Genomic DNA, 14,960 nt, shown 5'->3' with positions numbered 1-14,960 from the left:
TGTACTGTAGCATAATGACACTTCATTGGTGATCATTTAAAATTCAATCTATAGTTTGATCAGAGGAGGATGGGTCCCCTTTGTGAGTCTTGGTTCCTCCCAAGGTTTCTTCCTCCAGCCTTGAGGGAGTTTTTCCTGCCACTGTTGCCTTCGTCTTGCTCACATTGGGCTTTGATTTAAATGTTGTTCTGAAACTATGTGAAGCTGCTTTGTGACAACGTCAGTTGTAAAAGGCGCTATATAAATAAATTTGATTTGATTTGATATACAAAGAGCAGGGTATGCGTAAACTGTGCAGTTTCACTCACTGTCCACTCTGTTAGACACCCCTACCTCGATGATCCACCTTTAGATGTCAGAGACAGTAGCTCATCTGTTGTTGAACAGTTTGTGTTGGTCTTTAGTTCTTCCTCAGTGGGCACATAACACTGCCCACAGGACGCTGTCCACAGGTTGGTGTTTTTGGTTGGTGGACTATTCTCAGTCCAGTAGTGACACTGAGGGCTTTAAAAAAACTCCAGCAAATAACACCTGCTCTGTGGGGGTCCTGAGCATTTACAGTGGACAGTGAGTGGACAGTGGAGCTGAGAATATGGACAGAAAAAAAATTTTTTAAAGAAACAAAAAGTGGTTTTAATGTTATGGCTGATGTATGTCATATACAGTGAAATATTTGAATTATGTTTTATTTAAATATGTGAGTATGTTGTAAGTCAGTTTCCTGAGGTTCTTCGCCTTAAAAAACACTGGAGGAAACATGGCCTTGGCTTCCTGTCGCTTTCTCACATCACATTGGTTACAGAATCAGACGAAACTGTTCAGGTTGGAATTGAGGAAATCATTGGCATTGTTCCTCCACTGCCGCTGTACAACCCATAATTACACCCAGGGGTTGAGTATCCGGTACACTCATGTAATAAAGATGGCAGTCTGACGAGACATTAACTGCAACCAAAAGATTATATTTAGTGCTTAATTACAGTCATTGTCCTGGTCCTGCCACATACAGAGATACATTTTAACTGAGGACAGACTGGATCAGAGTCCAGACTGTACTCCACCGCATGGTACATACTCTACTGGACTCTCTCTCACTCACTCTCCGTTTGGTCCCTGGTCGGTTTTCTATTGCTATTGCTCCCTCATGAAATGTATCCAGTGTCGTCTAAAAATGCGTCTCTAATGGAACAGCAGGCTTTAGAAACCACAACCACGCCAGCGGTAACATTAAGCGCTGTTTTCTCATTATGTATTCATGTGTTGTTGGACTGAACACAGCTCTATCACCGCTTCAGAAAGATCAGAAAGTTTTTTCTTTGTTGCAGCGTCCAGCTCTCACTGGATTCTTTAGTCAGCCACCGATCCAAGGAGTCGGATAAAAACAAATGTGATCTCTCCTGTAGCTTGGAGATTTTACATACGGCGAGTTAGCTGCCGACGTCTTCATTGCGTGTGGCATAGTCTCTCTGGACATAGCACTCTGCAAGGTTTACACAACATAATTTACTCCCTACTCAGCTCGCTTGGAACCATGAGAGAGCAGGGACTAAAAAAGAACCCGGATCCAAGAACCAGGACCAACATGATGGAGAAGCAGAAAAGTCCAGTAGAGTGGTGACCCTGTAGTGAAAAAGCACCAATACAGGGACAAATACGACTACAGTCATACACCCACCATAAACCTAAATTAATTATAATTCATTGGTTTTATATACATTTTTTTAAAGCAACTCTAGAAAAACTTTAAGTTTTTGTGCGGCAGCTAAGCCCACGTTCACTATGCCCAATGCCAGCAGTCCACCAGAGGCATATAACTATGGAGAGAGATTAGTCTCAAAATACTTTTTCAAATGCGTAAATGTTAATCCACAAATTAAACACAAGTCAGAAATATGTTTCACTGTTCACAAATGAATACATCCCAATTAGTGTCTTGTGGTCTGCAATTTGTACAGACACAAATGTGGCCAACGGGCGAACAAGCCACCTCAAGGCGGCACTGTTGTTTTAGGACGTGTGAGGCCAACTTAAAAGGAGACGCATTTACGCAACATATAATGTGGAAGTTCGAACAAAAAGCCGCCCCAGCCGCTGAATTCAGCTTCATATCAAAGACAGTTAGGAGGGGGATCACAGTGGAACACTTTTGAAGGTGTCTAGAGGAACTTCCCTAATTTCGCTGCAGACTAGGCTTTTCAACCCCTATTTTTGTTTGACTGTTAAAATGGGCGATTTGTTTCTGACAGATGCTCTCCTTCAGCCGGAACAGAAAATGCGCTTCTCATTGGTCATCACTTTTATTTAGCCAATCCGTAGCCAGAGCTAGCTGTCTAGCATTTACTGCGTCAGCCAATGGAGATAAAGTCCCGCCTACCTGAGGGCAACAGGTCAGTCCTGAAACACTGGGGAATACAACAGTGCCACCTAGCGATTGTATCTCAGAATCTCAGAATATCAATCTCAATCTCAGAATAATTGAGTAAAAAAGGTCTGTTTAATTTCGAAAATTTAATCAGAATATGTAGAGAAACACTGTTTGGGTTATTATTGATTATAATATGAAGACAGACAGACTCACAGTCTGTGCCCCCATGAGTGAGTTGTGAAAGAAGCAGTCAGTGAAGTGAACAGAATTATTTATTAAACGCATTCACACGACATGACGACCCGTCAGTGCAGCCCCTGACTGAGATGCATAAGACTGTAGTTTATTGTACGAGTCCGAGCCGTAAGCCGATGGAGCCGTTTCCATGAAGCTGGAGTTCCGCTCGCTCTGGATCCATCGTTTTCCTGATCATTAATTGTATCGTGTTAAACTACATGCCCTGGGTTCGTGCACCAATTCAGGGTTTAAACACTAATCACACTGTGGTCCTGATGTGGAAGAGAGTGTTTATTCCTGAAATCTATACCATAGTACGACTTAAACAACACACTGCACTCCACAGTTACACTGTGCTCTATGCTGCAATGTAAATTTAAACAAATGTATTTATTTTCGCCTAAAATGATTTTTTTAAGTCTAAAAAAGAGGACATGTCCGGGTAAAAGAGGACGTCTGGTCACCCTAGTTTATTTAACTGTATTAGTACAAATTGCAGACTGTGAGACACATTGTGATGTGTTCATTTGTGAACAGTGAAACATGAGACTTGTGTTTAATTTGTGGATTAACATTTACGCATTTGTAAAGTAATTTGAAACTAATCTCTCTTCATACATAACTGCTGCAAATGCAGTCATTTAAAGCTAAAGTGAGTCAGTGGGTTCGTACTGGTGGGTATTTTAAGTGATCTCTTACCGCCATCTGCTGGTACACACTGGAACTACACTTGTTCATATTCTGTTGACAAGAGTTCTGGTTGGGGTGTGGGGTGGAGGGATGCTGAGTGCCCACACTGAACTCTTCACTCCCCCATTAGTGAGACTCTGGCCCAGGACACGGTATCTGCTCACCGCTCATCTTTCCTGTGTCCACTTTGGGTCGGAACTGACCACTGCACACCAATAACACCTCACAGACCTGAGTACTGGAGACTGACCAAAACACTATGACCATCACAGCGTGGCGTGCAGATCCTTACTCTGACCATTCCTCCTGCTCCAACATCAAGTCCAAGAACTGACCGTTCACTCTCTGCTTTATATACTTTCTCTCCTTCCCTCAGGTCTGTTTTTGGGATCTGCTGGGTTTTATTTTTCCTGTCTCCTTCATATATCGAGATGCTCTGTTCCTGTTCTCCCTGTTGCCTTGATCTCTATGCACCCTGTTTGAGATCTTGGCCTTATCTCTACCACAGCATCCAGCATGGTCATGCATTGAACTGTTTTAGCCCAAATGGACTCTACATTTGTTTTTAGCCTCCCACAGCATTACAACTTATATTTTACCTTCACATTACTATAACAGTCACAAATCACTCTATGGGGTTGACTGGAGGACTGCTTCCTAATGAGTCTTGGCTCTTCTGTTTGGACACAGATCACTGTAAGCTGCTCTGAGACGACTTTCTGTTGTGAAAAGCATTATGTAAATCAAATTTGATTGATTTATATGCCACCAGCACCTCCTCCAGGGTGTTATCACCTTGCGCCCTGTGATTCTGGGCAGGCTCCGTGCCCACCACGCCCCTGAACTGGATAAGGTTACAGACCAAGAAAGAATGAATGGATGATTTATATACCTTCCTCCTCAAAAGGGGGCACTGTTAACTAGTCACTGTTATTCAAACTACCCAGCAGTGGTTTTAATGTTGTGACACAAAAGGACAACAGGACAGTCAGTTGTTTTTAATATAGTTTATTGACAGTTTAAATGAAGACACTTTAAGCAGCTAATCCTTGTTCTTGTTTGGCTAAAGAGAAGGCACATGGTTCTGTGCAGCGGCGAATAAAAGGGTCACTGAGGCACAACCCAGGTTCTAATCATTCACACGGCTATGATTATCCAGAAACTAGAGAATAAAGTGGTACAAAACAGGTGACACCTGGGAAATACGGTGTGCCTTTAAGGTAAGGAATGATAAAGGCCTTTAGAAACACTCCTAAAGATATGGGCTTACATTTTCAAAGAAACCTGTGCATTTTCTGAATTTAATCCTTAAAGCCCTGGTTCTGCATCAGCTACAATCTACAGATAGGACTAAACACACACATCTTTAAAATAATACTGCAAATAATTTCCAGAGGCCAGGAAAATAAAACAAGAAAAACCAAGCCTCTAGCATCTTCTCTTTTAATAATAAAAAAAAAGCTCAATATTAGAATAAGAATAAAACTAAGAAAAATTACAGTTTGATATTTTATCCATTGTTTTTTGGGGCATACACAGAGGGAGTGTCCACTAACCTGCGATAAAGGAGGGAGACAGAGAGGCAAGCAAGGGGTTAAATCCTAATCTACTGCTAACCAAAAGTTTTGGGACACACCTACAGCCTTTAAAAAGCCCTTTCCATGTTTAACCAAATGGAGCTGAACGTCTGTGAGAGCGAGAGATTTCAGCAGGGTTCCCTTTGACTTGTTTAAGGAGTTACATTATAAAGGATTTATTTTTTTGCATGATTTTGAAAGCTGTTTTTCAAATAAAACATCAAAAACAACTTTGTTTTTCATGTTTTAAAACACTGAAGTGGTAATTCTCTACCTCTGAGGACGCTTAAGGAAATACTGTTTAAGGAAAACACTTGATAAAGGTGAAACATGTTAAAGATAAATGCTTTTTTTGTTGTAGATTTTTTTTGGAAAAGTGACTTTGTGGTGTGTCATCAAACTTTTGATGGCCATGCAGAGATTGAGTGCTTTCCTCCAAATATCACACAGGAAACACCTCTCTCTGCATGTTCCCGCTGTTTAAACTGGCACTGAACACTGTAAAGCTCTCCGTTCTGGGCTGATTTGAATGTTTTTAATGTTTCTGAATGTTTGGAAACGGCACTGAATCTGTAAAAAAAATAAAGAATACTAGTAAAGAGCTCTTCTTTTATGAGAACAGCCCCTGACCATCTCAGAAAAGTAGACGGGGGTGCGCTTAACAGTAACGGCACTTGGTTTATTTATTTACAGCGTGGTTAGAAGGCAGTTATTGCTTTGGGCAACATTGCAATGTGATTAGCATATTAACCCTTTAGATCCCCCTTCATTTACAAAGAACCACACCTTTGAAGTACAGTCGGAGTCAGAGTGACCGCACACATCCACCCAAATCTGATCCACTAACCGTTCTAGATACATCAGACAAAAACCCAGCTCCACTAAACACAGCCTTGACTCCCTTATTCTACACCGCAGCCTTGAGACGCTCCAGGGGGGATTAAACCCGGATTACAGCTGGATTATTTTAACCTGGACTTTTTCCCTACTGGCTTTGAGGTCCTGTATGAATCTGCAGTTTACATAGCTTTGACACTGGGATAATAACAAGGCTGGAGTGATATTAACCCGGTGTGTAACTTTAACACTGATGTAATGCAGTAAAGCTATTTTAATCCAGTGATTCTACATTGATTCTACATACTTTTTACATTATCAAAAAATAAATTTTCTGTTCACTGATATCAACAAACAATCATTACTTAAATGTAGGTATTCTATATTATTTGGGCGATTATTTACATTAAAGGTGCAGTGGGTGAAAGAATGATTAAAAAGGTTCATTCAGCAATGGAATAAGCACAGGTGCGTTCAGGGTCTGAGAGAACCTGTCTCCTGTCTGGAAACTGCACTCTGGGGCAGAGCAGCGGTTCTAGTTGTAGTTCATTTGCTTGGCCACTGGACGTCCCCTTAACTGATGTTCTAGTACACTGGTCAGGATATGGGATGCACGACCTCTAGAGGCCATGTAGGTAAACTACAATAACAGACAGGCATTTCTGTGAAACTGCCTAATGCACCTTTAAATGAAATAATCTACATTACACAGTCTTGTCTGGTTAAATTAATCCAGCTGTACTACAGATGTGTGGTGTTTACTCTGGTGGTTCTGCTGAAGCAGTGGATTGTGGATACTGTTGTTTTGTTGTGCGTGCAGGTGTGTGGTTGGCTGGTGGTGAGAGGCAGGCTGTGGCGCCCCCTGTTGGCCCATTTTTTGTGATGCATTTCAATTTTAAGCCCTGTTACATGCACTCGAACTCGTCAATTCGCTGTTTGGTGTTCCCTGAGCGAATCTGACGCAGGGTTTTGTATTTGTCTCGTCCCGCTCTCACGTTTTCTGCATGGATGATGTCATTCTGAGTCTTCTTCGTCTCGTCTCTGGCGTTCGCCAACTCAGAACTCAGAGCCTGAGGGGGGAGAGAGAGAGAGAGAAAGTAGGGGGAAAAGAAGGGGCAGAGAAAGCAATGTAAAGTTAAATTATGCATTCGTTAGTGTTACATAGTGTATAAAGTTTGTCTGTGTGTGCATTTGTGTATATCTCTCTTTCTCTGACCAGCAGGTGTTTCTGCACTCGTTCGTTCTTCTCAGCCTCGGTCATCCTCTCTTCCTCGCTGCGGTCCTTGTAGGCTGCAGCGGCGGTCAGCTCAGCGCTGGCCTCGGCACTGCTCTCGTCACTCTCATCGTGGTCGCTCTCTCCGTGAACTGGCTCCTGAACGTGAGTCGTCATCACCTTGTTCTTCAGCTCCTCCTTAGTGCGCTCCAGATCTTCCTGAACTGTGGTGGCCTGTAGGGGACACACAAAGCACATGGGACAAACTCAAACACTGAAACCTCTCCCCTCATTGACCTAATAGATCTCACTGCTTTGTGAGCATTACCATTAAAGATATTTAGAAAGAGAGAGAGAGAGAAAGATAGCCAGTAAGATGGGGGAAAAAAGTCAGAAGGGGCAGAGAGAAAGCGAAAAAGAAAAAGAGGAGAGGTAGGGTAGAGAGAGTAGTGCTGGGCAATATGAGCGCAAATCAATATCACAATTATTTGTACATTTTATCTCGGTTATGATTAATGAACCATTATTTTGTTCTTGTATTTTTGACAGTTAGATAGCTCAGTGACCAGGCTTGTGCCTTAAATATGCTCCAGGTTTAGGTCACTTCTATGTAGCAGAATCACGTGACTACAGCTTGGTAGCGTGGTTTTAAAGGGACAGTACATGAACACACAATGGGGATATAACAGAAGAAAAATAACAATATAATCGATATAGACAAGATGATTTCGATTAGAAGTACTGAATTTCAATTGTGATTCGTTTTCAATTAATTGCCCAGCCCTAAGAGAGAGTGATGGAGAGTTAGGGTGGACAATGGGAGAGAGGTATGGAGGACAGAGGGAAGGAGAGATGAGAGAGAGAGAAAGAGAGCACAAGAGATGACTGGGAGAAAGGGAAAGATAGAGAGAGAAACAAGGAGACAGGAACTACTGACTGAAACCAAGAGTGGGTTATCATGGTGGGAGAGGGAGGGAGAAATGTTGGAGAGAGAGAGAAAGAATAAAAAAAACATAAATAAATAAATTAATTAAATTAAATTAAATCAAATCACTGACCCAAGACTACTTCAGTCAACAAATGTATCTGACATCACAAATTCTCAGAGGCAGCTAAGACCCCTCCAGCACTAAGATTTTGTTTTCTGGCTTCCACAATCATTTATTCTGTTTTCAATACTGCATTGAAACAATAACCCCCTTGGTGGGTCGCTTGAGGAAACTGTGTGTGTGTGTCTCAATGCTGTGTCAGGAATGATGGAATTCTGGACTGGATCATATCTGCACCTAACAGCAGCCAAGTCCTGCAATTATGTAAGAGCTGAATGGAGCTCTATTAAAATGGAACTGGGTATCAGACCCAGTGCAGCAGGAGTGTGTGTGTGTGTGTTCTACGTTGCAGGATGTCCCTGATGGAGTGAGAGAGGGAGGAGAACGCCCTTCCAGACAAACAAGTGAAAAAGAAAAAGGGGGAAAAAAATAGAAGTTAAAGGGAGGAGGTGATGGTAAGGCCAAGGTCACAACAGAGTGAGAGAGAAGGCCAAACAGACCAGACAAAAGAGAGGGAGTTGGAGAGGAGAGAAAGAGACAGAAAGAACACATAGATACTAAGAGAAAGAAAGAATGATAGAAGAAATAGAAAAATTAGAGAGAACTAATGTAAGGCTCTGTTTTAGCTCTTATTAAACTCTACAGCACCTTCCAAAAATGAGACAGAAATATGAAACAGAGATAAAAGAGAGTGACAGAGTGTAAAACAGACAATATAAGAGATAACAAGAGATAGTGAGAGGTAAAATGTGAGATAAAGTAAAAGATGAGTGAAACCTATTTTGGATTTTATTAACAGTCTTACCATTTCTTCTTGGGGACAGTGATGTGTAAATCTGCAACTTAAAGCAATGCCTGCCCTTTTTTAATAACTATAAATACAGTTATTTATTCATTCCCCCATTTCAATTTATTATTGGGTATATTTGCTGATTGTGTTCTGGCCCTAGGGAACAGTCTGGGTGGAAGGGAGGAGTCCACGTATGAAGGAAGGGTAAGGGTTAGGGGTTAGATATGGCTTAAAATAGGCTACATTGTTCTTTTCTTAACCGAAGAGCATGAAAAAAGGAACATGAGAGAGAGAGATACAGAAAGAGATTGAGAGAGATAAAGAAGGGACGTTTGTGAAAGGAGAGCTGATCTTCGTCTTCACCTTCTGCTGCCACTCCAGCGCCTCATCCTCCTTCTTTTTCTTGGCGTCCTCCAGGAGGGAGATTTTGGAGGTGAGCTCTGCCAGCTCTGTCGCCTAAGAACAAACAAAACACGGCATCAGGCCTCAACTCCCACCGCAGTTACAGTGATGCTATGCTGTGGTCATGGAAACATGACTGTTGTGTTGAGTGGTTACCACAGCAACCCAGAGGGTGTAGCCTGCCGGCTACTGTTACTATTCAGAGCGAGAAAGTTACTACTGTAAACATTCAGGGTGTGGTAGGGTTGCCATGATGAGTTTTAGAGTTAGTTCTATGCGTTGGTGACTGATAAGTGTGGGTACCAATTGCTATAGTGACTGATAAGAGTGGGTAGCAGTTGCTATAGTGACTGATAAAGGTGGGTTTTGGTTGCTAAGGTGACTGATAAGGGTGGGTTTTTGTTGCTATGGTGACTGATAAGAGCAGCCATAACCCACCTGAAGTTATTGTTGAGTGCACTGTTTACAAATCTCATGAAACTCTGTGTGTGTGTGTGTGTGTGTGTGTGTCGCTGTGGTAACAAACCAGGTGCTCCTGGTTCTTCATCTGGTTCTCAGACTGCTGCAGCAGTGCGAGTTTGGCCTCCTCTGCCATGTGCCGCTCTTTCTCCAGACGCTCTGCTTCTTCCTGAGCTCTCTTCCTCTCCTGCTCGAGCTCCAGAGCCCGGCGGGTTTGCTCCTCCAGCTCTGTAAACACACACAAAAATAAGCACAATGAAATATACAAAGACTTACACAAACCACACAATATATTAGGTATGCAAATACATTTCAAATGTTTGTGTGTAATATGTAATTATAATTCCTTCTCTCATTTTATGGTAAATGTGAAGTGACAGTAAGCATAAAATGACAGTAAGCATAAAATGACAAAAGAGTAGTAGAATATTTGAATTCTGAATTAATATTATACATTACACAAAAACACTGTACAATGAACATATATGTGCATAAACACAGTTAAGTAACAAAGTAATAAATAATAATAGTAATAAACAATGCAAATGTAAGTTCAGGGCTGAGTGTAGACCTTGTTGTGCTTTTCTGGTTTGCTCTTCAATCTGTCTCAGTCTCTCCATCAGCTCCTCCTTCTCCTTCTCAATCTTCTCCTTCTCTTTCTCTGCCTGCTCTCTCTTCTTCTTCTCATTCTCCAGCATGGCCCTACATGGGGGGGGGGCAGAAACATTCATTATGACAGTGGTGTAAATTATTATCCTACACAAAATAGCATCATAAGATTGAAATGGGATCAATATTAATATTTCAAAGTGTCTGTGTCGGTGTGTGTGTGTGCGGGCTGCATAGCCTTCCAGGCATTGTGAACCCCCCACCCCAAGCAGTAAAACAATAGGGAATATAAACATACAACTTACTATTTATCAGCATCTTACACGCGCACGCACACACACACACGCACACAGCCTTCACAAACAGCTGTGTGTGGCTGTAAATTATTACTCTGTTATTGTTGCCTCTCATCACATTGTTTTTATCTTCCTCTCTCTCCAGCCTCCTCCTATTTTTCTCTCTCTCATCTAAACCTTTGTGTGTGTGTCCCTCTCTTCTCTATCACCACCCTCCCCACCCACCACCACTTCACCTCTCCATCTTCTTGTGGTTCTTCTCCTCTTTGGCCTGGGCCTTCATCTGCTGGACCTCGATGGTGTCGGGTTTTCTGCGGCGCATGTAGAGCTCATGGTTTCCCATACACAGCGCCAGGATTCGCTTATTAATGCGCAGACGAGGAGCATAGAACACAAAGTCCTGCAGTACGCAAACACACACACATACACACACAGGTTTAGATTATATACACTTTCTCTTCATATATTCATCTCTGACTTTCTGTCCCCCTGAAACAATCAGGGAAAATACAAAATATAAAATACAGAGACAGATAAATAATTAGTTTTTGTTGTTATCCCAGATAATAATCTGTGCTATGGTAGTGTGATATTTGTATCTTCTCACACACCGGTGCTTTCTTGTCGATGGGTTTGATGACGAACTTCTTGTCGTTGAAAGAGATGTTTCTGATCTCGCTCCAGGGGAATCCGATCTTCGGCGTCATTCTGAACACAAAGCAGGAGAAATATTAAACATCAGACGAATCTCTTATTTCTCATGTCACTCATTCACACACAGCTGCTCGTTGAGTCCATCTTCAGAGGTTCTGCTGCTGTGTCTATTTCATTTCTCAACATGAACTTCTCTCAGGCTCCACCTCCTTTCAGACCCCTACAGGGTTTGTTTTAGAAACCACTGGACATTATGGGAGGAGTCGGTTCACAAATTAGGAGCTTGTATTCAATTGGCTACACTGGATGATATGAGAGGAGTGTGTGGGTGGTTCCTAAATCAGGAGCTTCTCTATAACTGGCTCCGCAGAACGTTATGGGAGGAGTCATCAGGGGACAGTTCCTAAATCAAGAGCTTGTGTGTGATTGACATCATCAGACTCCTATAACTGAGTAAGGAACCGATGGATGTTACGTATTTAAAAAAAAACTGTTATAAAATGTCATTAAAAGGGAGAGGAAAGTGTTATTACTTGTCGTTTTGTTCGTAGATGTTAAGTCCAAGAGCGTCCACGCCCAGCCACAGCTCTGTCCCCTTTTTATTTTTAATACTGAAGTAATTCACTCCGTACATCTCCAGATCCTGAGCAATCTTCAGGTATTCCATCATAGAGTCCTCTCTGAAACACACACAAACAAATTAAGACATCAGCACATTTTAATTCACCATTACTCTTATTTTTGAAGTTTGTAATAATTTTAAATAATTAACAATTCAGAAATGTTATTAAATTACTGTTTTAAAGTCCCCTCCAGTTGGGGGACTATAGTCTCTGTGTGTGTGTGGTGTTAATAGGTGTATTTTGAGTGATACCTCAGCATGCCCTTGTGCTCCTCGTGCCACACTTGAATCCTCTCTTCCCACTGCTCCTTATTCAGTTTGTGTTGCTCCAAGACCCTGTAATCACACACGCACATGAACACGTTACACCACAAACAATTGACATGTACTGTGATGTTTTTCAATACTCTAAAGAGGTTCACTTTAATCGTAGCCATAGAGATTTACACTGTTTGAGAGGGAGATAGAACAGTGGAGGTGAATGAAATCAGACATCCGCCTCTAAAAGCTCCTCACAAAAAGTGAGGACAGTAAATGTTTGGGGGACAGTAGACAGTGTTATGTAAATGGAACCAGACATCCTCCTCTAAAAGCTCCTTACAGAAAGTGAGGACAGTAAAACAGTGGGGGACACACAGCTGATGTCTACCATAGAGTGTTTAAACACAGTCCTGGTGGACAGGGACGTGCAGGATCTGTGACACACCTCCATCATCACCATAATCATCACTCCATAGATGGTGGAGGTGCTGGTGGACACACCATACATCCACACCACTGGAGAGAAATCTAAATCTCTATTTTCCACCACTGTCCAGTGCTGTGTTTACAGCTCACACACACACACACACCTCTGGGGCAACAGCTTGTCGTTGGACAGGTATCCAGGCGTGTGAGCGTCTTTGTTGTAGTCAGCATATTTGGCCTGAACTGCATATGAAGCCAGTAACACCGCGGTCTCAGGGGGACAGTAAATATCATCATTCAGGATCCCCTCCTTCACCTGAAACACACACACACACACACACACACACACACACATCTTTGTTAGTCCCCTTTCACTCTGTTCTTCAACAGTCAGGACCCCTACAGAGCAGGTAAGAGTTGGATGGTGGATCACTCTCAGTGCTGCAGTGACACTGATGTGGTGGTGTGTTAGTGTGTGTTGTGCTGGTGGCTTTAATGTTATGGCTGGTGAGTGTGTATTTACTGAAACTAGAGTAAGTATTAAAACTCATCACTACAGAAACATATACAATACACTAAATGGTAAATAATTTATTAAATTATTAGCAGCTCACGAATAATTCATAATTGTTCCATTATTCAGAATAATATATGAACTTTATAAATAAGAAGATGCTTTACAGTATTTATTTATTCATTTATTATTCATTATATACACTGCCCTGTGTTGTTAACATATCTGTATACATTATCTCTGACAGTGCATCAGCTGATGTAGTTTTATCTCTCACCACGAGGGGGAGAATCTCAGCTCACTATTACACCAGTAATATCTCAGTGGGGGGGTGTTCAAACATCTCTCTGGAATTCCTCATTTTAACCATGCAAGGACTTTTATTGTGTATTATTAACTAGCCACAAAATAAATATAAAAAAATTATTTAAAAGCAGCGAATGGCGATAAGATCCGCTGCTCTTTTCTGATCTAATGAACAAAACACACACTGCTGCACTGGGGTGCTTTCTTACCTCATCCAAGAGTCTGACAGCCCCTAAACTCCATGATGCTATAGTTCTCAACTGATTTTTTTTTATAAAATAAATTAAAAGTGTCACTGAATTAGTGACAAATAAGAAAAATGTGCCTGAAAATAAATACAGTTTTAGAACAGAATCGTTCACATGTTTATTTATGTTTAATCACATCTCACTGTTTCACAACCTCTTTAAAATTCCTTCATATCCCACTAGGGGTATATGCCTCTGGATTGGTGTCCCTCTGCTGCAGTGTGATAAATGAGAGGATGTTCAGAGGTGTTGGAAGAAAACACACCTGGAGAAAGAAGAGTCTCTGCGTGGCCTCCTGGATCAGCTCCTCAGAAACATCCTCGGGGTAAAACTTGGCTCTGAACTTAAACAGCAGCGGACTCTCCTTCCGAACGTCCTGAGCTGTCACCTGCAACAGACATAATAACACGACTGATGGATGTGCTTTAAACTACTATAAGTATCATATTAAATTAATTTATGAATAGATTATAACCTATAGCTCTAGCATTTTAATTTGAGAGTGACAGACAAAAAGATGGTGAGAGAGAGAGGGAGCTAGTCAGAGAGAAAATGTGATTCACAGAGAGTGATTATTCATTTGTTGTGTGGGTTTGAAAAAAATTCCTGTCCCCCCCCCAGTCAACTCCTTTCTCAGTCTCCATCTCTCTTTCTCCCACCCCCACTCTAACTTTCCTTTTCTCTGTCTCCCTCTACCTCCTTCACTCACACTTTCTCTCTCTCTCCCTTATTTTCTCTGTCTCCCTCACTCCCTCTTATGTTCTCGCCGTCTCCCTCTCTTCTCTCTCCCACTCTCACTTTATTTCTGTCTCCCTCCCTCACTCTTACTTTATCTCTCTCTCTCTTTCTCTCTCCCTGTGTGAGAGCCTTTGGATCTGTGTGCAAGTGTGTGTGTGTGTTAGTTAGTTAGTGTGTCTCACCTTCTTGTTGAGTTTGAGCCAGGTTGGGAAGCCCTTGGTGTCTTGGTACTGCAGCCCGAAGAACCACACCTCCCTCAGGCCAATTGTCTTCACCACCTGCACACACACAGTTTCATTAGAACAATGTTTGTAGACACCTGCCAATCCAACACCTGCATTCTCTTCACTGCAGTAACACTGTCTGCTCTGGGAAGTTTTACGCTAGATGTAGAGGACGTAGAGGAACATTGCTGTGAGGATGGTGTTCAGCCTCAATCATCAGTGAGGGTCAGAGGCTGGTGTTGGTGATTCGTTCTAGATCACATACACCACTCTAACTAATCCCAGAGGAGCTGGAACACACACACTGACTTTTCTGTGGATGATCTGATAGCCACAGAAGTGTAATTTCAGGAATTTCCGAACAAGAGATTCTGAGACCCGCCAAATGGACATATCGAGCTAAACATTACAGACCACAGATCAGTTTCAACTCACTAAACCCT

General features: G+C 42.0%; 1 protein-coding gene across 1 annotated transcript in view; it reads right to left on the bottom strand.

The window, feature by feature from the left end:
* Positions 1-4,290: 4,290 nt before the first annotated feature.
* The window catches only part of msna (moesin a), a 27,529-nt gene continuing 16,859 nt past the window's right edge, over positions 4,291-14,960 (bottom strand). The window contains exons 3-14 of the mRNA XM_066659424.1: positions 14,476-14,571; positions 13,821-13,943; positions 12,652-12,803; positions 12,053-12,136; positions 11,712-11,858; positions 11,136-11,232; positions 10,761-10,924; positions 10,191-10,321; positions 9,687-9,847; positions 9,122-9,214; positions 6,923-7,153; positions 4,291-6,776 (exon numbers count right to left, since the gene is read on the bottom strand). Of these exons, the coding sequence (XP_066515521.1) occupies positions 6,612-6,776; positions 6,923-7,153; positions 9,122-9,214; positions 9,687-9,847; positions 10,191-10,321; positions 10,761-10,924; positions 11,136-11,232; positions 11,712-11,858; positions 12,053-12,136; positions 12,652-12,803; positions 13,821-13,943; positions 14,476-14,571 (1,644 nt within the window). The 3' untranslated portion in view covers positions 4,291-6,611. The remainder of the gene's footprint in view (positions 6,777-6,922; positions 7,154-9,121; positions 9,215-9,686; positions 9,848-10,190; positions 10,322-10,760; positions 10,925-11,135; positions 11,233-11,711; positions 11,859-12,052; positions 12,137-12,651; positions 12,804-13,820; positions 13,944-14,475; positions 14,572-14,960) is intronic.

The sequence above is a fragment of the Hoplias malabaricus genome, chromosome 2, assembly GCF_029633855.1.
Source record: "Hoplias malabaricus isolate fHopMal1 chromosome 2, fHopMal1.hap1, whole genome shotgun sequence".
Taxonomy (NCBI): Eukaryota; Metazoa; Chordata; class Actinopteri; order Characiformes; family Erythrinidae; genus Hoplias; species Hoplias malabaricus.
This window is presented reverse-complemented; position numbering and strand designations above follow the sequence as displayed.